General features: G+C 45.9%; 1 protein-coding gene across 1 annotated transcript in view; it reads left to right on the plus strand.

Annotated features, from left to right (window-relative positions):
• LOC149427667 (uncharacterized) overlaps positions 1 to 22,891 on the plus strand; it is a 35,738-nt gene extending 12,847 nt beyond the window's left edge. The window contains exons 2-3 of the mRNA XM_089667799.1: positions 10,035 to 10,448; positions 22,385 to 22,891. Of these exons, the coding sequence (XP_089523925.1) occupies positions 10,035 to 10,448; positions 22,385 to 22,791 (821 nt within the window). The 3' untranslated portion in view covers positions 22,792 to 22,891. The remainder of the gene's footprint in view (positions 1 to 10,034; positions 10,449 to 22,384) is intronic.
• The last annotated feature ends 4,441 nt before the right edge of the window (positions 22,892 to 27,332 follow it).

A 27,332-nucleotide genomic window follows, 5' to 3' on the forward strand; every position in this document is an offset into this window, starting at 1 on the left:
TTTTGTACCTTGAGCCCTGTTGTGCCCATTTCTCTTGCAGGCCGTATGGCAGTTTAGACACCACTGGGTTGACACCATAAGCGGTGTCCAGGAAGCTTAGTCCAGATAGACGTGGGTCTGTCTTTGCCAACTCTAGCTCCATGAGGAGGTCACTTAGATCTTGGAGCTTGCGATAGTCTCTGTTTCCTATTTTTAGGAAGTTTTGCAGTCTCTTGAATAGAGCACTCTCTATGGCTTCAGAGCTACCATAGGCTTGCTCAAGTCTTGCCCATGCAGCAACAAGACCTGCGTCTGGGTGGTCAACATGTACTGTTCTCAGTCTTTTAACACGATCTGCAGATTCTGGTCCCAGCCACTTTATGAGCAAATCAAGTTCTTCCTTAGTAGTAAGGTTGAGATCAGCAATAGCAGCCTTGAAGGTTGATCTCCAGGCCCTGTAGCTCTCTGGACAGTCGTTAAACCTTGAGAGGCTGGTGTTAATGAGCTCACGGCGAATCATATATCTGGCAAAGTCATTCAAGTCTGATCTCTCACTCTTTGGTGCTAAAGTAACTTGTGGAACCCCTTGGGTTTGAAAGTTCTCTGGTGATGTAGGGTGAGGTTTACCAGGGTAAAATGATGTTGCATGAGCGTTTAACTGTGGTGTAGTCTCTAAGGCTTGTGGTGGCTGTGGCTTGAGCTGCGACTTGTCACTGGAAGTCACCTTGTTGTTGGCAGGAGTTGATGTGGTTTGCTGCATAGATGTACTTGTGTTGTAGATTTGAAGAGGCTTAGGCATATGGAGCTGAGAGGTCTCTGTGTTGAGAGTCAGAACAGTGTTGTTAGTAGGAGGTACAGGAGATGACTCTGTATCTTCGCAAATGTTATGCTTTAATACGTATTCACTGGTGCGTTCAACTGGATCTTCCAGTTCTGCTGGGATAAGGCAGTCTGAATTAGTACTTTGTCCCATTGCTTGTTCAAGGACTTTCAGCCTTGCTAGGGAAGCTGCTTCCTCCCCTTCCATCTGCAGAATCTTTATTTGGGAATCTGCCTCTGCTTGTTGAGCTACCTTGCGTGCTTCTATCTCTGCTTGTTGAGCTACCTTGCGTGCTTCTATCTCTGCTTGTTGAGCTATCTTGCATGCTTCTATCTCTGCTTGCTGAGCTATCATCTCTGCTTGTTGAGCTATCTTGCATGCTTCTACCTCTGCTTCCTTTCTGGTAAAAGAGCTTTGCGCCTTTTTTGATTCAGCATCAGCGCAGGCCTCTAATAGCTTATCGCTTAACGTCGAACTTCTGGAGCGAGAGGATCTAGAAGAAAGTGCAGTGCGCTTGTTTGAGGTGGATCTGTGAGATCTGGTCTCCTGCAGTTGAGTAATGCGGAGTTCTGCTTTAAACTTAGCATTTTGCACTGTAAGATCCCTTTGTTGGTTTAGTGCATCAGTCCTGGTCAGTTCTGCTGAAGAATCCTCTATATTAGAGTCCTGCAAGAAAGCTGAGTATTTTACAGACAGCCGCTGGTAGCGTTCATACGCAGCAGATAGGCGATTTATAGAGTCTCTTAATTCAGTTGGTTGATCATTAAAGTGTGACAAAATTGACATGCATTGTGAAGTTCGGTCCCAGAGGTCTGACAGATTACTGGAGAACTCATCTCTAGTGGCTTCATAGTTTTCCCTGAGTTTCTGTGTCGGCTTTATTGTACGTTTGGGTTTTACGCTCTGTTCGGGAATGTCTGCAGAATCTGCTCCCTGTACGTCTGCTGGTTCAGAGGAATGATGTATCTGCGTTGGTTCGGCCATAAAGGAGTGTTCAGAGCCTTGTCTAGACATTTTTTACTGTTCTGCAAAAATTGGTACTGTCTCTTTAAGAAGACGAACAGCGGCTTAGACAGGTGGGGTAACACAGTTCAATGCAGAGAAACAGTTTTCAACATTCACATGAAGTGCAGTAAGCTTGTGCGACCATGTGCTTTGCAAGATGGCGGATGGCACTGAGCTTGATTGCAGATTACGCACACACATACACACAGCAGGCTGTAGGGATTCTATGCATCTTTTGACTATTCTGACTCAGATTGTTGTGATAGCGATTTATCCCTTGTGAGACCTCTCTGCCTAGCCTGTATAAGCAGATATAATCACTGTGGGCAATCCTTATCAGATAGCTTGAACTCACCAATACTGTGTTCATCCAGAAGTTGCTTTATTCTGTACATGTGACAACAGGATACAGCAGAATGAATGGTTTCCAGTATTATGCGGTCAAAAGATGATACTTTCTGTAGCGTACTATGTAGAATACATGTGTCCCTGTTACATGTGGTCTGTTAGCTGCCTCCATGACACAGGAAGTGCTGTACTCAAGAAGAAGGGAGGAGCTTCTATATACAAAGGAATTGTGTCATAGATCTCAGGGAGGCAACATGAAAACAAATGCATTACCAAATAAGGCCACTGGATGGCAGCATTACTAACTATAGAAATGTCCATAGGAAATGGTACAAAAAATAAACTATATGAATTCTCAAGTACATTAACATAAATATTAACTGTGTAACAGCATACGTATTGTGTAAATATTGCCTACTGAGTCTTTGAAGATGTTTTTAACCTGTTCTTGGTACCAAAACCCAAGGGGGGGGGGGTATTCGTCCTATCCTGGTTCTAAAATCCCTCAACAAATTCCTTCAAATTCCAAAATTTTGAGCGGAATGCACAAAGTCAATAACTGCCTCTGTGACACAAGGGGATCACCTGGCATCCATCGCCACAGCACAGTCATGGTGGCGGGCGCAAGCGTGCACTCCCTACCCGGAGCCACAGATCAAATACTAGGTACGTGATCCAGGAAGCCCGCTTTGCCGCCGTACATCCATGCGATGCAGTCAGCAAGCAGTTATAGTATACATGGGTTGGCCATGGGAGATGTTTCAAACAAATCACTACTCTAACAACGGACTGTAATTATGTATTCTTTTATCCTTGCTTTTGGCTCCTTTTACACAGGTGGACCGGTCAAGTCCATCTGTCCATTTTTCAGGCGGACCGGATCGGACATTATTATTATACAGTATTTATATAGCACCAACAGTTCTCTCAGCGCTGTACATTACAATGGGAGACAATACATGAGACAGTACAATAACAATACGATGCGATACACGAAGGGTTTGAGGGCCCTGCTCCTTGGATCTTACAATCTAGGAGGGAGGGGATAGTGGTACGGGAGGAAAAGCTGTGGGGGATGGAGTGGTAGGAAGAGTGGAGGAGATCGGCAGTTAGCAGAGGGTGGGGTAGGCTTCCCTGAAGAGGTGGGTTTTTAGGTTTTAGGGTGCGCCTAAAGGAGAGGAGAGTGGATAATAGTCTGATGGATTGGGGTAGGGAGTTCCAGAGGATGGGTGATGCCCTGGAGAAGTCATGGAGGCAGGCATGGGAGGAGGAGACCAGGGAACTAGAGAGAAGGAGGTCTTGTGAGGAGCGGAGTGTGCGTGTTGGGTGGTATTTGGATATTAGGTCGGTGATGTAGTTCGGGGCAGTATGGTGGACAGCTTTGTACGTCAGCGTTAGCATTTTGAATTTGATCCGTTGGGCAATCAGAAGCCAGTGGAGGGATTGGCAGAGGGGGGTGGAGGACACTGAGTGGAGGCCAGTGGAGGGATTGGCAGAGGGGGGTGGAGGACACTGAGTGGAGGCCAGTGGAGGGATTGGCAGAGGGGGGTGGAGGACACTGAGTGGAGGCCAGTGGAGGGATTGGCAAAGGGGGGTGGCAGAAACGGAGCAGTTGTTAAGGTGGATGAGTCTGGCTGCCGTATTCAGGATGGACTGAAGTGGGGATAGCCAGCGGTGAGGCAGGCCAGTGAGGAGGGAGTTGCAGTAGTCGAGTCGTGATATGATGAGGGAGTGGATGAGCTGCTTAGTAGTTTTTGGGGTCAGGAACGTGCGGATTTTGGCGATGTTGCGGAGGTGGAGTCTGCATGAGTTTGTTAGCGATTGGACTTGGGGCTGGAAGTATAGATTGGAGTCGAGTATGACACCAAGTACTCTGGCCTGCGGGGACATCCATTTCCCTTTATGGACCTGTGGATGTAAACGGACTTGTGTCCATTTATACCAGCCTGCATCTGATCCACTAAAAACAAACAGATGGGGGATCCATTCCTGTCCATCTGGGTGGCTTGGATTAGATGACAGTCAGGTGTGAATGGACAGGCAGTCTGTTTACATCTGACTGCCCACAGAGGAAAGCACGCTGTGTCTGCTCTGCATAAGTGGAGCAGACATGGACCTGTCATCTGCCTGCTCAGCGGGGATCATAGGACAGATACCCCACTGAGTCGGTGTGCTAAGAGAAGTTTATTTGACACTATATACTGTATACACCATATTGCCAAAAGTATTGGGACGCCTGCTTTTTATGCACATGACCTTAATGGCCCCCCAGTATTAGTCCGCAGGGTTCAATATTGAGTTGGCCCCGCCCTTTCCCCGCACATGACCTTTGATGGCCCCTCCCAGTCTTGGTCCGTAGGGTTCAATATTGAGTTGGCCCCGCCCTTTGCAGCTATAACAGCTTCAACTCTTCTGGGAAGGCCGTCCACAAGGTTTAGGAGGGTGTCTATGGGAAGGTTGGACCATTCTTCCAGAAGCACATTTGTCAGGTCAGGAACTGATGTCGGGGGAGGAGGCCTGGCGTGCTTTTGTTACTCCTTGAAAGGAAGCACCTTCAAGAAGTCTCACTTCTTTTTTTTTTTTTCTCTTGTGAAAACTACAATAATAATCAGGAGGGTGCAATGCCTAGCGCATTACCAATAATTTATTGTTCACAAAACATAGATGCCAAATGGATACTCACAGAAGTAGAAAGTAAAATTGCATAAAACACACAAGATGCCACAGCAAGGAGAATCGCTTGTATCCATGCAATTCAGCTGGACTGTTAAGTTGACATGTAACCAACATGATGTTGGCTAGTATAACTCTAAGGAAGAGTAAGCCTCTGAAACACGTCAACTTAACCTCTTGCCGCCCGGCCAATGGCCGATTGGCGGCCGGCAAAATCCCTCAGCGTCCCGGGTGGACGCATATGGCGTCCTTCCAGGCATGCGCAGTCTGCGTGCCTAAAGAGCCGCGCAGCTGCGTGATCTGTCACCGGCCGTGTACCTCGGACATGGCCGATGACAGATCTGAGTACCGGCCCCGTTGCCGGTACCATGTGACCTGCTGTGACCAATCACAGCAGGTCACATGATAGTTGTGTTCAGTGGATGGCTTATTTCATGCCATCCATTGTATACTAGTGTGTCTAGCTGTGAATGGTCGCAGCGATCACATGCACAAGCTGGGCCAATCACAGCCCAGCTGTGTCATGTGATTAGCCGTGGCCAAATCACAGCTAAGCACAAAAAAAAAAATCCCTGAATGAATCGATGTCATTCAGGTAAATGCTTGCTTATAGCAAATTGTGTAAAAAATAAAAAATAAATAAAAAATACTGATCACTTCCCCAAAGTAGTACAATGTTACTATGGTAACATTGTACTACTTTGGTCATAGTGAAATATAAAAAACAAAATCTTAAAAAAAGAAAAAAAAATTAAAAATAATAAAACAAATTAAAAAAAATGTAAAAAAAAATTAAATTTTTTTTTTTTCATACTGTCACCAGTCAGTGTCCCTGATCACCGCCATGCCAGTTATATGATGATGCTGTACTGCACTGGTGACAGTATGTAAAAAAAAAAAAAATAGTGAAAATAATTTTTTTTTTCCGAAAAATTATGACAAAAAAAATACAACTTCAAAAAACTCGCCATGCCTCTTATGAAGTACGTCAGACTGTCTACTTTGCAAAAAGGGGTCATTTGGGGGATTTCTGTACCATCCTGACATTTGGGGGATATCTGTACTGTTCTGACATTCTTGGACCTCAAAAATTAGATTGGCTGTCAGTACTTCAGGATTGATCAATTTTCAGATCTATACCATAGTTTGTGAACTCTATAACTTTCCTACAAACTAAATAATACATCCTAATTTGGGTTATCTTCACCAAAGACATGTAGCAGAATACATCTCGGCCTAAATTTATGAAGAACAATTATTTATTTGCAAACTTTAATAACAGAAACAAAGATAAACGTGGGTTTTTTTTTTCAAAATTTTCGGTCTTTTTTTGTTAATTTAGCAAAAAATAAAAACCCCGGCGGTGATTAAATACCACCAAAAGAAAGCTCTAGTTGTGTGAAGAAAATGATAAAATTTTAGTTTGGGTACAATGTTGTATGACCGCGCAATTGTCATTCAAAGTGTGTCAGCTCTGAAACCTGAAAATTGGTCTGGGCAGGAAGGGGGTAAAAGTACCCGGTATGGAAATGGTTAACAGTCCATCTGGGGTGCATGGAAAATGTGGTTCCACTTGCTGTGGCATCTTGTATTTTCTTTGTTGATTTTACTTTACACTTCTGTGAGTATCCATTTGGCATCTATGTTTTGTGAACAATAAATTGTTGGTAATGCAGTAAGCATTTGTGCCCTCCTGATTTTTCCCTTTTGTTGTCTTCCCCGGTTGAGGAGGGCAGCATCTACTGCACATTCCTGGCAAAGTCCCTTATTATTATTATTATTATTATTATACAGTATTTATAAAGCGCCAATAGTTCGCTCAGCGCTGTACATTACAAAGGGGGACAGAACATGTGACAGAACAATACCAATACAATGCAAAACATGAGGGGATCGAGGGCCCTGCTCTTTCGAGCTCACAATCTAGGAGGGAGGGGATGGTGGCACAGGAGGAGATAGCTGTGGGGGATGGAGTGGTAGGAACAGTGGAGGAGGTCGGCAAGTTAGCAGGGGGTGGGGTAGGCTTCCCTGAAGAGATGGGTTTTCAGAGAGGAGAGTAGGTGATAATCTGATGGGTTGGGGCAGGGAGTTCCAGAGGATGGGCGACACCCTGGAGAAATCTTGGAGGCAGGCATGGGATGAGGAGACCAGGGAACTAGAGAGGAGGTCTTGTGAGGAGCGGAGTGTGCGTGTTGGGCGGTACTTGGATATTAGGTCAGTGATGTAGTTCGGGGCAGTATGGTGGACGGCTTTGTACGTCAGTGTTAGGATTTTGAATTTGATCCGTTGCGCAATCGGAAGCCAGTGGAGGGATTGGCAGGGGGGGGGGGGGGTTGACACTGAATGGAGGCCAGTGGAGGGATTGGCAGAGGGGGGTGGCGGAAACGGAGTGGTTGGAAAGGTGAATGAGTCTGGCAGCCGTATGCAGGATCGACTGTAGTGGGGATAGCCAACAGCGAGGCAGGCCAGTGGAGGGATTGGCAGAGGGGGGTGGCGGAAACGGAGCGGTTGGTGAGGTTGGTGAGTCTGGCTGCCATATTCAGGATGGACTGACGCGGGGATAGCCAGCGGTGAGGCAGGCCAGTGAGGAGGGAGTTGCAGTAGTCGAGTCGTGATATGATGAGGGAGTGGATGAGCTGTTTACTGGTTTCTGGGGTTAGGAACGTGCGGATTTTGACGATGTTGCGGAGGTGGAGTCTGCATGTTGCGGAGGCGGAGTCTGCATGTTGCGGAGGTGGAGTCTGCACGAGCTTGTTAAAGATTGGACTTGGGGCTGGAAGGATAGGTTGGAGTCCAGAATGACACCAAGTACTCTGGCCTGCGGGGCGGGTTTGATGGTGGTGTTGTTGGATGTGATGGAGAAGTCAATGGGGGGTAATGTCCGGGCTGGGGGGAAGACTAGGAGCTCGGTTTTGGAGAGGTTCAGTTTAAGGAAGTGGAGCGACATCCAGTCTGATATGTCGCTCAGTAGGTATGTGATTCGGGCGGAGACCGAGGGGGTGAGGTGGGGGGTTCAGAGATAGATTTGTGTGTCGTCGGCATAGAGGTGATAGTTGAAGCCGTGAGAGTGTATGAGTTGGCCAAGGGAGGAGGTGTAGATGGAGAAGAGAAGGGGCCCGAGGACAGAGCCTTGAGGGACCCCAACAGAGAGGGGGAGTGAGGGGGAGGTGGGAGCATTATAGGTAACGCTGAAAGAGCAGTGTGACAGGTAGGATGAGAGCCAGGAGAGAACAGAATCTCTGAGGCCGAAGGAGTGTAGTTTTTTGAGGAGGAGGGGGTGGTCGACTGTGTCGAAGGCCGCAGAGAGGTCAAGGAGTAGGAGCACTGAATAGTGGCCATTAGCTTTGGCGGTTAGCAGGTCGTTGGAGAGTTTGAGTAAGGCAGTTTCGGTGGAGTGTAGGGGACGGAAGCCGGACTGTAGGGGATCGAGGAGGTTGTTGTCGTTGAGGTGAGAGAATAGGCGGGTGTAGACTAGGCGCTCGAGGAGTTTGGATGTAAATGGGAGCAGGGAGATGGGTCTGAGGTTGTTCTGGTCATTGGGGTCCAGGGAGGGCTTTTTAAGTATGGGGGTGATGTGTGCATATTTCAGAGGGGAGGGGAAAGTGCCAGAGGAGAGAGAGAGAGATTGAAGATGTGGGTGAGGGAGCGTAGGATGGAGGGGGAGGGAGGTTGTAGGAGTTGTGAGGGGATAGGGTCGAGGGGGCAAGTGGTGAGGCAGGCATCAGAGAGAATCTTGGAGACTTCCTCGATGGTAGCGAGGAGGTAGAAAGTGTTGAGGGAGGTATGGTATGAGGAATGCTAAGTGGGGTGGGTGTCTGTGTAGTGGCGTTATCCCTACGAATTGCGGCAATCTTGTTTTGGAAGTGGTTTGCAATCTCATGGGCAGTGAGTGAGGCACTGGGTGGCGGTGGGGGTGGAGAAAGTAGAGAGTAAAAGGTAGAGAAAAGCCGATGAGGACTCGAAGACAAGGTATTGATGAGAATGACAAAGTAGGCTTGTTTGGCAGCGTGAAGGGAGGAAGTGTATGTTAGTAAAGCAGATTTATAACTGGTGAATGCTTGGTGGGATACTAGTAATAGCGGTGATCAGCGACCTATAGCGTGAGTGCGATAGTGTTGGGGGAGCTTCAGTATGAAGAATGTAGGGTGGGGTGGAAGTGGAGGTCAGAGCAGTGGGTGGGGCCGTGGGAGAGGGGTGATGAGGGGGTAGCTGAGTGAGTGGGAACGGGGTTGGAGGGAATTTGAGCAGCGACAAAGTCCCTGCGGGTTATGTCGAGCGGGAGGGGGGATGAGGGGGTAGCTGTGTAAGAGGGGACGGGTTGAGAGGGCGTGTGAGTTGCGGCGATGTCCTTGTGAATTGTGTCAATCTTGTTTTTGAAGTGATTGGCAATCTCAAGGGCAGTGAGTGAGGTGCTGGGTGGAGGTGGGGGTGGAGAGAGTAGAGAGTTGAAGGTGGAGAAGAGTCGGCGAGGATTGGAGGAGAGGGCCTTGATGAGGGTCAGGAAGTAGGCTTGTTTGGCAGTGTGGAGGGAGGAGGTGTAGGTGTGGAAGGCAGATTTGTAGCGGGTGAAGGCTTGTTGGGATTTGGTTTTGCGCCATAGTCGCTCCAGGGCACGACTGTGTCGTTTGAGGGTTTTGGTGTGATCAGTCTGCCAGGGCTGCAGCGGTTGGGGTCTGATGTTGCGTGTGGTTAAAGGCGCTAGTGAGTCAAGGGCTGTTGACAGCGCGTTGTTGTAGGCAGTCATAGCTAAGTCGGGGCAGGACAGGGGGAGGATGCTGTCATGAAGTTGATCAGCTGCAGAGTGGAGGGAGGCAGGGTGAGGTTGCGGAGGTTACGGCTGGTAGTAGTGTGACATTTGGAGGGGTAGGTGTTGGAGGACGAGGAGATAGAGAAGGTGATCAGGTTGTGGTCAGAGAGAGGGAAGGGGGTGTTAGTGAGGTTGTGGGGAGCGCAGCAGTTGGAGAAGACAAGACCATGGTCCATTGTATATCATACATCATTTGTGGTCATCTTCGGTAGACCTCAGTGCTGAAATGAAATGTGAAATGAGTTTTTCATGTGTGTACATCTTTGTATCTCTTGGTTGACATTTGTCCTATAAGGGAAATGATGAGCAAATTATCCATCAAGATGCCCTTTAATACATTCATAAGGCATATAGAGTAAGATGAACTATAAATGTATTTGACTTCTTCTCGTTGTTTTATAGATGTTCTTACTATATCTGAGATCTCAGGGGATCGTCGTATGACTCATATGAAGGAAACAACTCTAACTTGGCAGATAACACATTTCAGACAAAAAGAAATCCAGATAAATGTATTTCTGAAAAGACGTAATGCCATAAAAAAACAGCTTATTGCCTCCTGGGAATCTACAGAACAGACAACATCCAATAATTCTGTTCTGCCTCTTCTGGAAAGCGATGCTGAACATCAAACATTGTTGCTTGTTGAGATGACAAAATCCTGTACAGGAATGTACGAGTATCTCTGCTTCATTACTATCACCCCGAGTGCAGATAAAGATGACGGCGCCGTGCTTGGTGTAGAGGTGGAACACGCTTCCCTAAAACAGCCCATCTCTGCATGCAGGACTCTGAATGTGTACAATACAGTAGCAGGTAAGTAGTGGGTATGTTGTAGGTACTGAAAAAGGGTTTTATACTTAAAGTGTTCCTAAACCTAGGACCCTGCATTCACTGTATCCGCTCTCCCCGGACCCCGCATTCACTATATCCGCTCTCCCCGGACCCCGCATTCACTATATCCTCTCTCCCCGGACCCCGCATTCACTATATCCGCTCTCCCCGGACCCCGCATTCACTATATCCGCTCTCCCCGGACCCCGCATTCACTATATCCGCTCTCCCCGGACCCCGCATTCACTATATCCGCTCTCCCCGGACCCCGCATTCACTATATCCTCTCTCCCCGGACCCCGCATTCACTATATCTGCTCTCCCCGGACCCCGCATTAACCATATCCGCTCTCCCTGAACACTGCATTCACTATATTCGCTCTCCTTGGACCCCGCATTCACTATATCCGCTCTCCCCGGACCCCTCATTCACTATGTACTCTCTCCCAAGACCATGCATTCACTATATCCGATCTCCTTGGACCCTGCATTCACTATATCCGCTCTCCCCGGACCCCGCATTCACTATGTCCTCTCTCCCCAGACTCCGCATTCACTATATCCTCTCTCCCCGGACTCCGCATTCACTATATCCTCTCTCCCCGGACTCCGCATTCACTATATCCTCTCTCCCCGGACTCCGCATTCACTATATCCTCTCTCCCCGGACCCCGCATTCACTGTATCTGCTCTCCCCGGACCCCGCATTCACTGTATCTGCTCTCCCCGGACCCTGCATTCACTATATCCTCTCTCCCCAGACTCCGCATTCACTATATCCTCTCTCCCCGGACCCCGCATTCACTATATCTGCTCTCCCCGGACCCCGCATGGTCATACATTCTGCTGTAGCCTCCGCTCTCCACTTTGAGTACAAATCATAAGCTACCAAACAATAGTGTTTGGGCAGAACACCTCCCTGTTCGGCTCGCAGTCAAACTTTGGAACCTACCAAAAGTTTGACCGCGAACTTCGAACTGGGACTATTTACTGAGGGGTATGTTGCCACATCTGAGTATGTGGTGCAATCCCGCTCAGTTACTAAATTCCGGCATGAGTTCCATGATGACGTCATGATGTATTTTAGTAGTGAGACATTCATTCATGTTTCCGCTGTCAGTGGGGTTCCCCGCTCACAGCTTGATGTCAAAAGAATTGTCAGCATTGCCGTAGAATTAAAACATTTTCTTTTAAAACGGCATGGAAGCCCTCCTCCCATTCATACCAAGCCCTTCGGGTCTGGAATAGACTTTGAGGGGAACCTCCCACAAATATTTTTTTTTTAATGGTGTGGGGGTTCCCCACCAAAATAAATACCAGACTCTTATCCCAGCATGCAGCTTGGCAGGTCAGGAAAGGGGGGGGTATGAGCGAGCACCCCCCCCCCCTCCTGAACAGTACCAGGCCACATACCCTCAACATGGGGGGGGGCATGCTTTTGGGCACTGTTGATGGGGACAAGGGCTTCTTCCCCACAACCCTCTGGGGGGCTTATCAGAATAATCTGGAAGCCCTCTTTAACAAGGGGGTCCCCAGATCCCACCCCCCCCCCCAATGTGAATGAGTATGCTGTATATGTACATCGCAAAAAAAAAGTAGTTAAAAAAAAGACAGGAGATGGCCTTTGACAAGTGAAAGTGGCCCTGTACCATGTGATCACTGTGACCAATCACAGTGATTGTAAAAGTAAACAAAGGCTGCATGTTGCAGTCATCAGCTCTGTTTTCTTCCAGAGACGAAGCACTTGGGAGAGGAGACTGATCTGTTTCTACTGTCAGTGAGTCTGTCAGTGTATTACAGTGTAACACAGTGCTACATACAGTGTCCCTGATCACTAACCACACCAGTCACAGTGTCCCTAAATGAGTGCAGTCAGCTAGTGATTGGATAGATGTTCGAGTCGGACTCATTAGCCACATCAGTAACAGTGTTGCCAGACCAGTATATGCTAGCAACAGTGTTACTGATCATCGCCAGACCAGTGTCAGTGATGCCAGACCAGTGTACACCAGAAACAATGATAGTGTTTCTAATTCCCACCACACCAGTGTAGGTGTCACCAACCCAGCCAGCAACAGCACTGCTAACTAGCCACAGTGTCACCAGACCAGTATGAGCCAGCCAACAGTGTTTTTAACTCTACCACACCAGTTCAGGGGTCACCAGACAAGCTCAGCCAGCAAGAGTATTCCTTATCACCACCACACCAGTCACAGTGTTGCCAGACCAGCATCAGAGTCCAGCAGCAGAGCCAATCAAACCAGCAGCATTGTCCTGATCACTAGCCACACCAGTGCCAGTGTCAGCAGAGCCAGTCAAACCAGCAACAGATCCTTGTCACACCAGTACAATGTCACCAGAGCCTGACTGTCAGTAACCTGATTGCTAGCCAGAACCATTGTCCTCAATGCCAACCACTTCCAAACGTGTCCCATAAAAAGGACACAAGTGAGGGTGTATTTCAAATTCTGAGCATGACAGATGGGGGTAGCATGAAGGAACTCTCCGATTCGGATTCAGAATATGAACCTGTAAAAATCAGCAGTTCAGCGATGGCCACCTATGATTCCCTACTAAGAGTCAGGCATACTGAACATCCTACAGAACTGCAACAGACCAGCACCAGTAGAGCAATACATACTGATGATGTACCAAACTCTTCTCCAGCATGTAGTGGAGTGTTATAACATGAGCCCAGGGGCGGACTGACCATTTGGAAAGTCGGGCACCGCCCGAGGGCCGGGGTCAGTAGGGGGCCCCATGAGATGCCCCTTGTACTTTTTTCATAGGCTTTTTTGAGTTTGGGCAAGGACACAGGGGTCCCATGATCCCCTATTGCCCAGGGGCCCCATGAGTTGTCAGTCCGCCCCTGCATCAGCCACAAAAAAATAGGACCAAAACGACATTTCCTGCACTCAGAGACCCAGATCAGGGATTGGTGGATTGACCGACCTCCATGTAAACTCCTCCACCAATGGATCAAAGGTTGTGCAGCCCTTAAAGTCTGGGGAAGCCTGACCAGTACTGCAAATAAGAACAAATGAAAACGCACCAACCTTGTACTCTATGTAAAGGCTGACGCGTTTCGAAGGGAGCTCTTCCTTCGAAACACGTCAGACTTTACATAGAGTCTCTCTTTCGGTGGGATTTGCATGCTACTTGGGCTCTTGTGATCCATTCTTGGATATTATATGCTTTTAATTTTGCTACGTTTGTGAGTATTATTCTGACTCAGATTGTTGTGATAGCGATTTATCCCTTGTGAGACCTCTCTGCCTAGCCTGTATAAGCGGATATAATCACTGTGGACAATCCTTATCAGATAGCTGAACTCACCAATACTGTGTTCATCCAGAAGTTGCTTTATTCTGTACATGTGAAACAGGATACAGCAGAATGAATGGTTTCCAGTATTATGCAGTCAAAAGATGATACTTTCTGTAGCATACTATGCAGAATACATGTGTCCCTGTTACATGTGGTCTGTTAGCTGCCTCCATGACACAGGAAGTGCTGTACTCAAGAAGAAGGGAGGAGCTTCATATACAAAGGAATTGTGTCATAGATCTCAGGGAGGTAATATACAACAAATGCATTACCAAATAAGACCACTGGATGGCAGCATATAACTAACTATAGAAATGTCCATAGAAAATGGTACAAAGAATAAACTATATGAATTCTCATGTACATTAACATAAATATTAACTGTGTAACAGCATACTCCCCATCTGGCATTGTAAATGTCACTATTTAAACCATAACGATAGTTATACAATTGCAAATAAACAACAGCGCAATTTGCTTGATGTCTTGAAGACCTGAAAGACATAAAAAAGAGAACATGCATATAGTGCAACAATTATAACGTAAGGCTTCAAGTTGTATCAATTAAAGTTCAAGACACTTCCTTCTTGAAGTCACAGGTTGGATCCAGCAGCATACGCAAGCAAGTTCATTCTCCAAAGGGCAAGAGCAGAACAAGTTCCGTGATAGGTCTGCTGAAAGTCTTTACAGTCCCTTGTCTTGTAACTTTCACCTCCACCTTGCGTACCTTGCCGTCATCGCTAGGAATGCTCTTTACAATGAGTCCCATAGGCCACTCGATTCTTTCAGCTTGCTGGTCCTTCAGCAGAACGAGATCTCCAACTTTAATGTTAGGGTTCAGGCGTTGCCATTTTCTGCGTCCTTGCAGAGTAGAAATATACTCCATTCTCCAACGATTCCAGAAGCGGTTGGAGAGGTGTTGTACTCGCTTCCACTGGTCATAGCACAGATTTCCAGGTGGAACAGGAACGGACCCAAGCTTCTGGGTAAGTAGAGTAGCTGGGGTAAGAATAATTGGGGTCTCTGGATCTGTAGAAACTGGAACAAGTGGTCTTGAATTGATTATGGCAGATGCTTCTAAGAAGATGTGAAGCTCTTTTCCCTGACTTGTAGCAAGGGAAGCTGAGGTGTAACAGCATGGTATACTGATTCCATCTAAGACATGTAGAGATTGTTTCCAGGACTCCCACTTTGGAAGCTTGTCTGTAGGCAGCGGAGCATCCCAATCTTTAATAGACTCTGAGAACTGTCTAAGTAAGGCTTTACCTTGTATGGTGATGGGAGCCACAAATCCCAATGGATCGTATAAGCTGTTCACCACCGACAGAACACCATGCTTGGTAAATGGTTTGTCTGCAGAGCCGACTTGAAAGCCGAAGGTATCTTTTAATAAGTCCCACCATAGGCCCAGACTTCTCTGTACAGGTGGCATGTCCATCCCAATATTTAAATCTTTAAACCCAGTGGCATGATCGCCAGGTTGAAAGGCTTTCATAACAGCGACACTATTCGAGGCAATCTTGTGTAGTCTGAGGTTAGCCTCGGAAAGCATACCTTGTGTCCTTTGGAGCAGGTCTATGGCTTCTTCGTCTGTAGGTAAAGACTTAAGTCCATCGTCAACATAAAAGTCTCTCTCAACGAAGTGTCGAGCATCCACACCATACTCCGTAAACCATATGTTGCAACAGCGGGTGAGGGACTATTTCCAAAAACATGTACCTTCATGCGGTATTCAATTATCTCATTGTCCATGTTGTTGTTACGGTGCCACAGAAACCTTAGGAGGTTCCTATGGTCTTCACGTACAATGAAGCAATGAAACATTTGCTCAATATCAGCAGTTATGGCAACTGGTTCTCTTCTAATTCTCATAAGTATACCTACAAGGTTGTTGGTTAGATTCGGGCCAGTGAGAAGAACATCGTTCAGGGATACGCCTGGATGCTTGGCACTGGAGTCAAATACTACCCTGATTTGTTTTGGCTTACGTGGATGATACACTCCAAAGAAAGGCAGGTACCAGCACTCATCGTGTCTTTGAAGTGGTGGTGCTGGTTCGGCGTGATCATTGTCAAAGATCCTTTTCATAAAAGCGATGAAATGTTCCTTCATTTCAGGCCTGTTCTTTAGTGTTCGTTGAAGTGAGTTGAATCTGGATAGAGCCTGTTCACGATTGGTTGGGAGTGTGGCCCTTGCAGCACGAAGAGGTAATGGTGCAATCCAGCTGTTAGACTCATCCTGGAAGAATTCTTTGTCCATTATTTTGATGAACTCTCTATCTTCGACTGACAAGGCTATTTTGTTGTCATCACTTGTAGTACAAAACACTGTGGTACCTAGGTTGTCATCACAAAGAACAGGAGTAACATCAGGTACTTGGATGATGTCAAGAGGCTTCTCCTTTACTTCATAATGGTGAGGGCACTGTTTGAAGTGGGATGCACGTCCATTTCCCAACATGTAAGTTTTGAAGGAGTGGATCTCAGATGACATTGTGTCCAGGCATACATCGCCCACTATTACCCAGCCTAGGTCAAGTCTTTGTGCATAAGGGGCGTCGTTAGGTCCATCGCATTGGTCAAGTACTTTATGTACTCTGAGAATGTCTCTTCCTAGCAGGACCAAGATTTCAGCACTCTTGTCCATCGCCGGAATCTCATCAGCAAGGTGCCTTAAGTGAGGATGATGATATGCAGCTTCTGGAGTAGGAATCTCTTCTTTCATCTGGTATCTGATCACACTCAACTAATGTTGGGAGGGGTATGCCTTCTCCATCCTTGATATGAGAGACCATGAATCCATCGACCCTTCTGCCAAAGGTCTCTACATGACCAGAACAGGTTCTGAGAGTATACGGTGTGGCGTGACCTTCTAAGCCAAAGATCTCAAAGAATTTAGGCTTGACCAGGGATCTGTTGCTCTGTTCATCTATTATGGCATACATCCTAGCAGCTTCCTCAGGATGATCCTTGGGGTATATCTTGACTAGGCATATCTTGGCACAGCATTTGTGATCCAGTCCCTCTCCACAGACTTCTGTGCATGAAGAAGAAACATTACTTTTGGCTACAGCATGACTTTGTTGCTCCCCGCCATAATTTGAGACAGGGGTTGAGGTAGGTAGCTGCTGCGGGTTGTCTGGAAGTGGAGTAGGATGCATGGCTGTAACATGTCTGTCGTTACCGCATTCTGTGCACTTGATGACAACTTTACAGTCTTTAGCAAAGTGGTTATAAGAAGCACAGCACTTGTAGCATATTCCAAGTTTCTGGGGAATCTCCCTGCGCTCTTGTAAAGTCTTTGCCCTAAGCCCACGACATTTCTTAAGAGGGTGAGGCTTCTTGTGAATAGGACACTGACAATTAGGATCTTTATCTCTGGCATCCACAATGCCTTGGTCAGTAGGTGAGGTTGTGGAGGGTGAGATGTCTGTCCTTTTAACAGATATTGCTCTAGTACAGTCTCTACGTTTAGCTGCTGTGTTATCATACCTTGATGATGATGAGGATGAAGCAGGCACGTTTGGTTCACTGAAGCTGGGATCGTTTCTCGTCCAGGCTTGATCACTAATGAACCTGCAAAAGTATGAGAATTGAGGAAAGGATACGTTATAGTCTCTTTTGTACCTTGAGCCCTGTTGTGCCCATTTCTCTTGCAGGCCGTATGGCAGTTTAGACACCACTGGGTTGACACCATGAGCGGTGTCCAGGAAGCTTAGTCCAGATAGACGTGGGTCTGTCTTTGCCAACTCTAGCTCCATGAGGAGGTCACTTAGATCTTGGAGCTTGCGATAGTCTTTGTTTCCTATTTTTGGGACGTTTTGCAGTCTCTTGAATAGAGCGCTCTCTATGGCTTCAGAGCTACCATAGGCTTGCTCAAGTCTTGCCCATGCAGCAACAAGACCTGCGTCTGGGTGGTCAACATGTACTGTTCTCAGTCTTTTAACACAATCTGCAGATTCTGGTCCCAGCCACTTTATGAGCAAATCAAGTTCTTCCTTAGTAGTAAGGTTGAGATCAGCAATAGCAGCCTTGAAGGTTGATCTCCAGGCCCTGTAGCTCTCTGGACAGTCGTCAAACCTTGAGAGGCTGGTGTTAATGAGCTCGCGGCGAATCATATATCTGGCAAAGTTATTCAAGTCTGATCGCTCACTCTTTGGTGCCAAAGTAACTTGTGGAACCCCTTAGGTGTGAAAGTTCTCTGGTGATGTAGGGTTAGGTTTACCAGGGTAAAATGATGTTGCATGAGCGTTTAACTGTGGTGTAGTCTCTAAGGCTTGTGCTGGCTGCGGCTTGAGCTGCGACTTGTCACTGGAAGTCACCTTGTTGTTGGCAGGAGTTGATGTGGTTTGCTGCATAGATGTACTTGTGTTGTAGATTTGAAGAGGCTTAGGCATATGGAGCTGAGAGGTCTCTGTGTTGAGAGTCAGAACAGTGTTGTTAGTAGGAGGTACAGGAGATGACTCTGTATCTTCGCAAATGTTATGCTTTAATACGTATTCACTGGTGCGTTCAACTGGATCTTCCAGTTCTGCTGGGATAAGGCAGTCTGAATTAGTACTTTGTCCCATTGCTTGTTCAAGGACTTTCAGCCTTGCTAGGGAAGCTGCTTCCTCCCCTTCCATCTGCAGAATCTTTATTTGGGAATCTGCCTCTGCTTGCTGAGCTAACTTGCGTGCTTCCATCTCTGCTTGCTGAGAAGCCATTTGTGCTTGGAGAACTTTGCTTTGAGCTTTCATCTCTGCTTGCTGAGCTATCATCTCTGCTTGTTGAGCTAACTTGCGTGCTTCTATCTCTGCTTGTTGAGCTATCTTGCGTGCTTCTACCTCTGCTTCCTTTCTGATAAAAGAGCTTTGTGCCTTTTTTGATTCAGCATCAGCGCGGGCCTCTATTAGCTTATCGCTTAACGTCAAACTTCTGGAGCGAGAGGATCTAGAAGAAAGTGCAGTGCGCTTGGTTGAGGTGGATCTGTGAGATCTGGTCTCCTGCAGTTGAGTAATGCGGAGTTCTGCTTTAAACTTAGCATTTTGCACTGCAAGATCCCTTTGTTGGTTTAGTGCATCAGTCCTGGTCAGTTCTGCTGAAGAATCATCTATATTAGAGTCCTGCAAGAAAGCTGAGTATTTTACAGACAGCCGCTGGTAGCGTTCATACGCAGCAGATAGGCGATTTATAGAGTCTCTTAATTCAGCTGGTTGATCATTAAAGTGTGACAAAACTGACATGCATTGTGAAGTTCGGTCCCAGAGGTCTGACAGATTACTGGAGAACTCATCTCTAGTGGCTTCATAGTTTTCCCTGAGTTTCTGTGTCGGTTTTATTGTACGTTTGGGTTTTACGCCCTGTTCGGGAATGTCTGCAGAATCTGCTCCCTGTACGTCTGCTGGTTCAGAGGAATGATGTATCTGCGTTGGTTCGGCCATAAAGGAGTGTTCAGAGCCTTGTCTAGACATTTTTTTACTGTTCTGCAAAAATTGGTACTGTCTCTTTAAGACGAACAGCGGCTTAGACAGGTGGGGTAACACAGTTCAATGCAGAGAAACCGTTTTCAACATTCACATGAAGTGCAGTAAGCTTGTGCGACCATGTGCTTTGCAAGATGGCGGATGGCACTGAGCTTGATTGCAGATTACGCACACACATATACACAGCAGGCTGTAGGGATTCTATGCATCTTCTGACTATTCTGACTCAGATTGTTGTGATAGCGATTTATCCCTTGTGAGACCTCTCTGCCTAGCCTGTATAAGCAGATATAATCACTGTGGGCAATCCTTATCAGATAGCTGAACTCACCAATACTGTGTTCATCCAGAAGTTGCTTTATTCTGTACATGTGACAACAGGATACAGCAGAATGAATGGTTTCCAGTATTATGCGGTCAAAAGATGATACTTTCTGTAGCGTACTATGTAGAATACATGTGTCCCTGTTACATGTGGACTGTTAGCTGCCTCCATGACACAGGAAGTGCTGTACTCAAGAAGAAGGGAGGAGCTTCATATTCAAAGGAATTGTGTCATAGATCTCAGGGAGGCAACATGAAAAACAAATGCATTACCAAATAAGACCACTGGATGGCAGCATAACTAACTATAGAAATGTCCATAGGAAATGGTACAAAAAATAAACTATATGAATTCTCATGTACATTAACATAAATATTAACTGTTTAACAGCATAAGTATACATCTTATTTTAATAAAACCGCTTTTATCGCTGAGGTAATGCGCAAGGTTGGTGCGCTTTCTTTTGTTATCTGCAGTACAAAAAATTAGGGCAAATGCCAGTGTCCCAGAGACTACCCCCTACTTCAGCAGTGCCTCTCATCCTCCCATTCACAGCCCAACCAGTCATTCCGATAGAAACAGAAAAATGTATCCCTGTTTATTTTTTTTAATTGTTTTTCTTTAACAAGGGGGCCCCCAGATGCTGCCTCCCCCCCCCCCCCCCCCGTGAATGAGTACCCCTCACTATATGTCCACAAGTTATTTTTGACCAAACTTAGTTGTGAGGTCAAAAATTTCAGATAAGGGCACAGCTGGTGTCACTGATGAGGTGCATTGTATATGAAGAAAGAAGATGAGGAATATTGATGGAAAAGATTTTTATTTGGAAGGATTATGAATAAGGAATGACGGAACTATTTCACCAGATTTTGGCATATTATTTGTAGTATTTTTCACCAGTTCAGTGATATTGGGAATATTATTTGAAGTCACATTTCATTGTGGTATGAGAAAAGCGTGGCACTGTTATTATGTGGTTGTTATGTAGCACTTTTATATGAGTATGTGAAGGTGTGGGCGGATTTTTGTTTTTACAGTACAAACAATGGCCACTGCCCCCGTCTATAACTGGCCTTCACAGCAAGGAGCACATGGAAGGGCGACGCATGTCAAACAACAAAAGAGAAAAGTTCCCGGCTCAACTTACCAACCAGCCTGCAAACAAACCCGTCTAACAGTATGCATTAAAAACGTGGGTTCAGTTAGCACACATTTGCAAACACATGTGTAAGCTACAGAGCCTCGTCATAGCACCCCGATATTCTGTAGTCCTAACTCTACAAATTTTGAGAGCCCCCATAGTAGAGGCACATGTATTTAATGTATAAACTGAGGGCAGGTGGACCTGGGGGAGCCCACCCCTCCTTAAAGGTACAGGAGCGCACTGGGCACCCAGCATGTAGCACAATGGCAGCTAAGGTGTCCAGTTTCCCTTCACCAACAATTCTACAGTACAAAAAATGGCCACTGCCCCAGTCTATAACTGGCTGTTTGTTTTTACCCCTTTTTTCTATATTGAGTTGATATTCCAGTTTTATTTAACTGCTCGTGGGTTTATACAGTATTTATATTTAGTTAACCAGTTCCACGCCGCTCTATAAGAGAAATACTGCTACAGGGCGGCACGGGTGCACAAAATCATGTGTATATATACTGCTACAGGGTTCGCGTGTGCGGCCATTCGTGGCCTCAATTACTGTCTATCACTGGGTCCCAGCCAATGGTTATTTGCCAGCACCCGGTGATCGCCGAGTATCTCCTACAAGGGAGAGACCTGTGTGTAAACAACACAGATCTCTCCCCTGTCAGCTCCTGCACACTGCTTTGTATGGCTCTACATAGCAGCATGCTTACAGTGAAACACACACACAGCCGCCATTGTAAAACAACACACAGTTAATCCATTGATCTCCCCAGATATTAACCCCTTCCTGCCCAGTGCCATTAGTACAGTGTCGGTGCTTTTTATGAGCACTGATCACTGTATTGGTGTCACTGGGGATGTCGATGACACCAAGTCAGTTCCCCCCCCCAGTGTCAGAATGCCCGCCACAGTCTCGCTATAAGTTGTCGATCGCCGCCATTACTAGTAGAAAAAAATCCCAGTATCTATACCGCCATTTGTAGATGCTATAACGTTCCCATATATTGGGATTTTTTTTCTAGCAAATACACGGAGCAGAACACATTTTGACCTAAATTTATAATGAAATTTGATTTTTAAAATTTTTTTTACTGGACACGTTTATTACAAAAAGTAAAAAGTATTGGGGTGTTTTTTTTCAAAATTGTTGGTCTTTTCTTATTTATAGCGCAAAAATAAAAAACACACAGGTGATCCAATACCACCGAAAGAAATCTCCATTTGTGGGGAAAAAAAGAATACAAATGTAATTTGGGTGCAGCGTTGCATGACCGCGCAATTGTCCATTAAAGTAACACAGAGCCGTATCGCAAAAAAATGGCCAGGAAGGGGGGTAAATCCTCAGGAGGGCGAGGGGTTAAACATTTTAGTTTCAGAAAAATTTGTTAAATTAGTGGTTCCTAAGAGAGTGAGTTACACTAGGATGGATCTCCTTAATGGGCACTAAAGCCTGACTGGCCGAATTCTTTCCATTCCTTTCATCTGTTTTTATTTTGCTACAATGACCTGTGCAGAGGCAGCCAGAAAAGAACGTGGAGTTGATGGCGTGAGAAGAAAAAGCAATAAAAGCTGCATTGGGATAATGAAACCTCCACCTGTACATAGTGTTATCCTGACCTTTGGTGACGTTATGGTTACTCCTTCTCCTTGTTTTACAGGTAACACTATTATATCAGACATCATCGGGGAGACGTGGCTTCCTCATATGGAGAGGACAACTCTATCCTTACAGATAACCGGATTCAGACCAAAGGAAATTCACATAAATTTATACCTGAAAAGACCTAATGACATGAAAAGACATCCCATCCTCTCATGGGTATCTGTGGACAGTCCATCGGGTGGGAGCAATAATACAACGTATGATACAACGTTACCGGTGGAAATGGAAGTGGAGATGACAGAAGCAGAAGATGGAAGCCACAAATGTGGTTGCAGAATTTCTCTAACTCCAGACGCAGATACAGATGACGGAGCCGTCCTGACTGTGGAAGTCGCTCACGCTGCCCTGCGATGGCCCCTCTATAGATATCACATTCTGAATGTGTTCAAAGGTGAGATCTGATTACCTGCACCTGAATAAAATGTGAGACATTTCTAGATGTACTGTATGAATGTGAAATCTATACTGTGTATATCCAGCATGAGACAGGAAACCCCCAGATATAGTCGAGTTTGCTTGTCCTGCGATTTTATTCAGCAAGACAGCAAACAAATGCAGTGTTTAGGTGGGAGGGCTTTGTACAGCATGTCAGGACCATCAAACCAACAAAGGTTCTGCTTGTTCAAGCCGTGTAAGTCTAGGTCAGCAATGGGCAAACTACGGCCCGCGGGCCGTATACGGCCCGGCGGACCTTTTAATCCGGCCCGCGGAGCTAGGCCCCTCTCACAGTCCGCCCTGAAGACCAGTGTAGCATGAAAATCTGTCTCCTATGAGGATCTGTCCCCCTCGATGTATCTGCGCATGTGCCGGAGATCGCCGAACGGCTGCTAATGCCTGAAACTGGCACATGCGCAGATACGTCGAGGGGGACAGATCCTCATAGGAGACAGATTTTCATGCTACACCGGAACGGCGCGGGAACACGGCGAGAGGAATGCGTGGAGCAAAAGTAAGTGAATTGACACAGGGGGGACTTGGGGACTTAATATGGGGAATTAATTACTATATGGGGGATGAATTACTATATGGGGGATGAATTACTATATGGGGGATGAATTACTATGGGGGATGAATTACTATGCTTACTATGGGGGAATATTACTATACTTACTATGGATGACACATACACATCATTCATCTACTCTTGGTCCAGCCCCCGGGTCCAATATATGAACCTATTGCGGCCCTCAAGTCAAAAAGTTTGCCCACCCCTGGTCTAGGTGCACAGCTATGAGATTTTCGCAGCATTTTGCAGAAATGCGCAGCAGTCCACTTAACATGATTTCCTATGGGACAGGTTCACATTTCCGCATTTTCACCCGGTGCGTTTTTTTGGAAAGGCTCAGGGACTTTCTAAACGCAAAATGTTGCGTTTTCGGTTGTATAGACTTGAATGGAAATGCTGCAGAAAAGCATGTAGTGCGTTTTTGACGTGTTTTGCATTTTATTCTGCCCAGCAACAAGTTAAAAAAAGAAAACCGCAAAAACGTGGCAAAGCCGCAAAATGCACCGCAAAAAGCACTGCAGAAACGGATCAAACGCAAATCGCCTAGGTGTGAACCGCGCCTTAAGCGGTATTAAACCCAAAAGCAAACATTTATTATATTGCAGCTTACCAATTCTTAGATGTCATGGCTGCATTTGTTTTCTCTTTTTTAGGCTTTCTTTCTTCTATTTTTCACCTGATGATCCAGCCAGTAAGTCTGCTTTTTTTTCAACAGAACAAGCTGTCCTGCAGATATAGTGATTACAAGGTTAAGACAAACCATTTGCCACTGATAGAGGTGCTTACACTGATCAGCTTTTATTTCTTCATGTAAAACCTTTAGGCTGGGTTCCCACTGCCACGACTTGGGATCCGACTTGTGAGACCCCCATGACATATGAAATCCCATGTTAGTCAATGAGAGTCGTCTTAATTAGCACTACTGAAGTCGCTCCGACATTAGACCAGGTTCCTGCACTACTTCATGGCGACTTGTATCTGACTTGTGCCCATAGACTTTAATGGAAGTCTCCTCCAAGCTGGATCCTCATCTATATTGATGTGATTTGGATCCGACATTACAGGAAGATTACCCACCATTCCCTGAAAGTTGCTTCAGAGTCGCTGTGTGCAGTCCACTTTTCTTTGGTATCAAGGGGGTGTTGACAGAGACCATCTGACTAGTTACAGTAGGTGGCTGAGGAGCAGCCCCGGACTGGGACATAAATTAGGCCTGAGCATTTTGGACTGAGCCGCACAAAGCCCGGGGACCCTTTCCTCAGAGTTTGGTGGTGGAACGCCAGAGCCTGGTGGCAAGAGCGACCTTTGCAACCCTGGTAGTTCCACTAGTGTCAGTAGGTTTTTTTTATTTTTATTAAATTTTTTACGATAATATATTTTATTATTTTTTTACATTTTTTGTAGGAAAAAATGAAGGAGGGAGAGCAGGAAAGAAAGAGGGAAAGAAGGAAGGAGGGAAACAGGAGACAGAGAGAGAGAGAGAAAGGGAAAGAAAAAGGAAGGAGGGAAAGAAAGGAAGGAGGGAAGGAAGGAATGAAAGAGGGAAAGAAGGAGGGAAGGAAGGAAAGAAGGAGGGGGGAGTATATAGGAGCCCAGGGCATGCAGCCTGCAGGAGATGGATAGGAGAGGCGGCCGGGCGGAACATAGAGGAACAAAGAAATGCACGGTCCTCTATGTGCCGCCCAGCTTCCTCTCCTGTCCAAACGGCCCCAGCCTTCTGGGGCAAATGCCTGGTGTGCCCTATGGCCAGTTCGGGCCTGCTGAGGAGTGGTCTCGGGATCTGACTGTATCCCAGGTACAGCTTTCTATAAGTATCAATATCTCTAAATACCTACAGGTTACAGTCTGTTTACCTGCATATTATTGTCCCGCATGAAATGAGCTTTGACATGGATATAAATATGGCATGTTTTGGATGTCTACTTTACCCAGGAGGGACAAGGTGTTTACAGTGCTTCCTGATATCCTCTAATATATGAATGTTTGGGCTTAAAACTCCACAAATTAACTAAGGGGGGTAAATATGTCCTTGTCCTGGCTGTGCTGGTATTATTTCATGAGTTATGAAATGTACTGAAGTTTTAGAGTCTTGATTCAGAAGCCGCGCCGCCTCCCAGGAAATAAAGCCCACTTAGAGGGCTGCCAGGAGGTGGCATTAAGGGGTCAAAAGGCCTTTGGTTTTCTTTGTAAATGTCAGGGTTGCTGTAATAGGGAGTAAAGAAGAAGTTTGGGAAGGAAAAAAAGGAGGTGGGAGAGGAAAGTAATGGAGGGAGGGGAGAGGGTTACGATATACATTAACATATAATTTTTACATATATTTGTAAATGCATTCCAAAAATGTAGATTTGCATTTTTAAAGACATAAAGTATATTTGAAATGTATTTTTAAAAATATTTTTTCATATATTTTGTAATAAAAATGCATTTCAACATACAGTATATATATATTTATTGAAATATATTGAATATGGCTGAAATTGTAGCATTTCAAATATATGTCAATATTTTTGGGAAGAATAGTTTTAAAATATATTTCAAATATATTTTTCTTCCATGTGGGGGTATTCATACTGTCCTAACATTTGGTGGTATTTGTATCATCCTGATATTTAGGGGGGAGTTTGTACTGTTTTAACATTTGGAGGGGTATTTGTACTGTCCTGGCATTTGAGGGGGTATTTGTACTATCCTGACATTTAGGGGGGATTTGTACTGTCCTGACATTTAGGGGGGATTTGTACTGTCCTGACATTTGGGGGGGTATTTGTACTGTCCTGACATTTGGGAGGGGGGGGGATTTGTACTGTCCTGACATTTGGGGGGGGGGGGGGATTTGTATTGTCCTGACTTTTGGGGGGGGGGGGTATTTGTATTGTCCTGACATTTGGGGGGGTATTTGTATTGTCCTGACATTTGGGGGGGTATTTGTACTCTCCTGACATTTGGGGGGGGGGGGGGGTATTTGTTTTGTTCTGACATTTAGGAGGGATTTGTATTGTCCTGACATTTTTTGGCCTCAAGAAATGAGATCGGCTGTCAGGACATCAGGATTGATCAATTTTCAGATACATATCCCATAGTTTGTAGATTCTATAACTTTCCAGCAGGCTAAAAAATAAACACTGACTTGGGTTATGTTCACCAAAAAATGCAGCAGAATATAGTTTGGCCTATATACATAAAGCTTATTTATTTCCAAATTTTTTAATAGAAATGAAGAAAACCGCTTTAAACAAATCCATTTCTTATGGGTACAGTGTTGCATGACCGCACAATTGTCATTCAAAGTGTGAGAGTGCTGATAGCTGAAAATTGTCCTGGGCAGGAAGGGGGTAAAAGTGCCCGGTATTGAAGTGGTTAACGAGAAAAGAAAAAATTGCTCACTTATTACGAGGGGCATTCAAGTCAAACCAGGACTTTTCATTTTCCAGGTATTCTAGCGTGGAGGTACTACATGTAGCAGTAAGTGGCAAGTGTGTCCTGTTACTGATAGGTGGCATAACATGTCGTGGGCCAGTCCAGAGAACGTTAATCAAGATGGCGGACAACAGTGTTAGCGCGTGCATGGAACAACATGGGTTGGTTCTTGTGAAGGAAGGCGTAAAACCTGCGGAGACTTCAAGCTCAGTACGATGATGAGAGCCTCAGTAAGACATTTGAATGTTTCAAAGTTGGCCATCCGTCCATCAGTGACAATCCCGGGCTTGGTGGTTCCCAGCCCACAGCAGTCATTCCGTGTACATTCAGCATGTGGAACGCCTGGTCCTGGATCATCGATCTTGAAATTGCACAAGACGAATCTTTCTGTGTGAACGGTGAACATAATGATGAGGAAGTGAAGCCGGCTGTCCTAGGATGGGTCAGGCTGACAAATCTTTCTATGCCGAAGCTGTCAAGGCATTAGTTACACGCTGGGATAAATGTAGCAGGGGAGTAT

This window comes from Staurois parvus, unplaced genomic scaffold, assembly GCF_062004578.1.
Source record: "Staurois parvus isolate SC_StPar_1 unplaced genomic scaffold, SC_StPar_1.0 ptg003593l, whole genome shotgun sequence".
NCBI lineage: Eukaryota > Metazoa > Chordata > Amphibia > Anura > Ranidae > Staurois > Staurois parvus.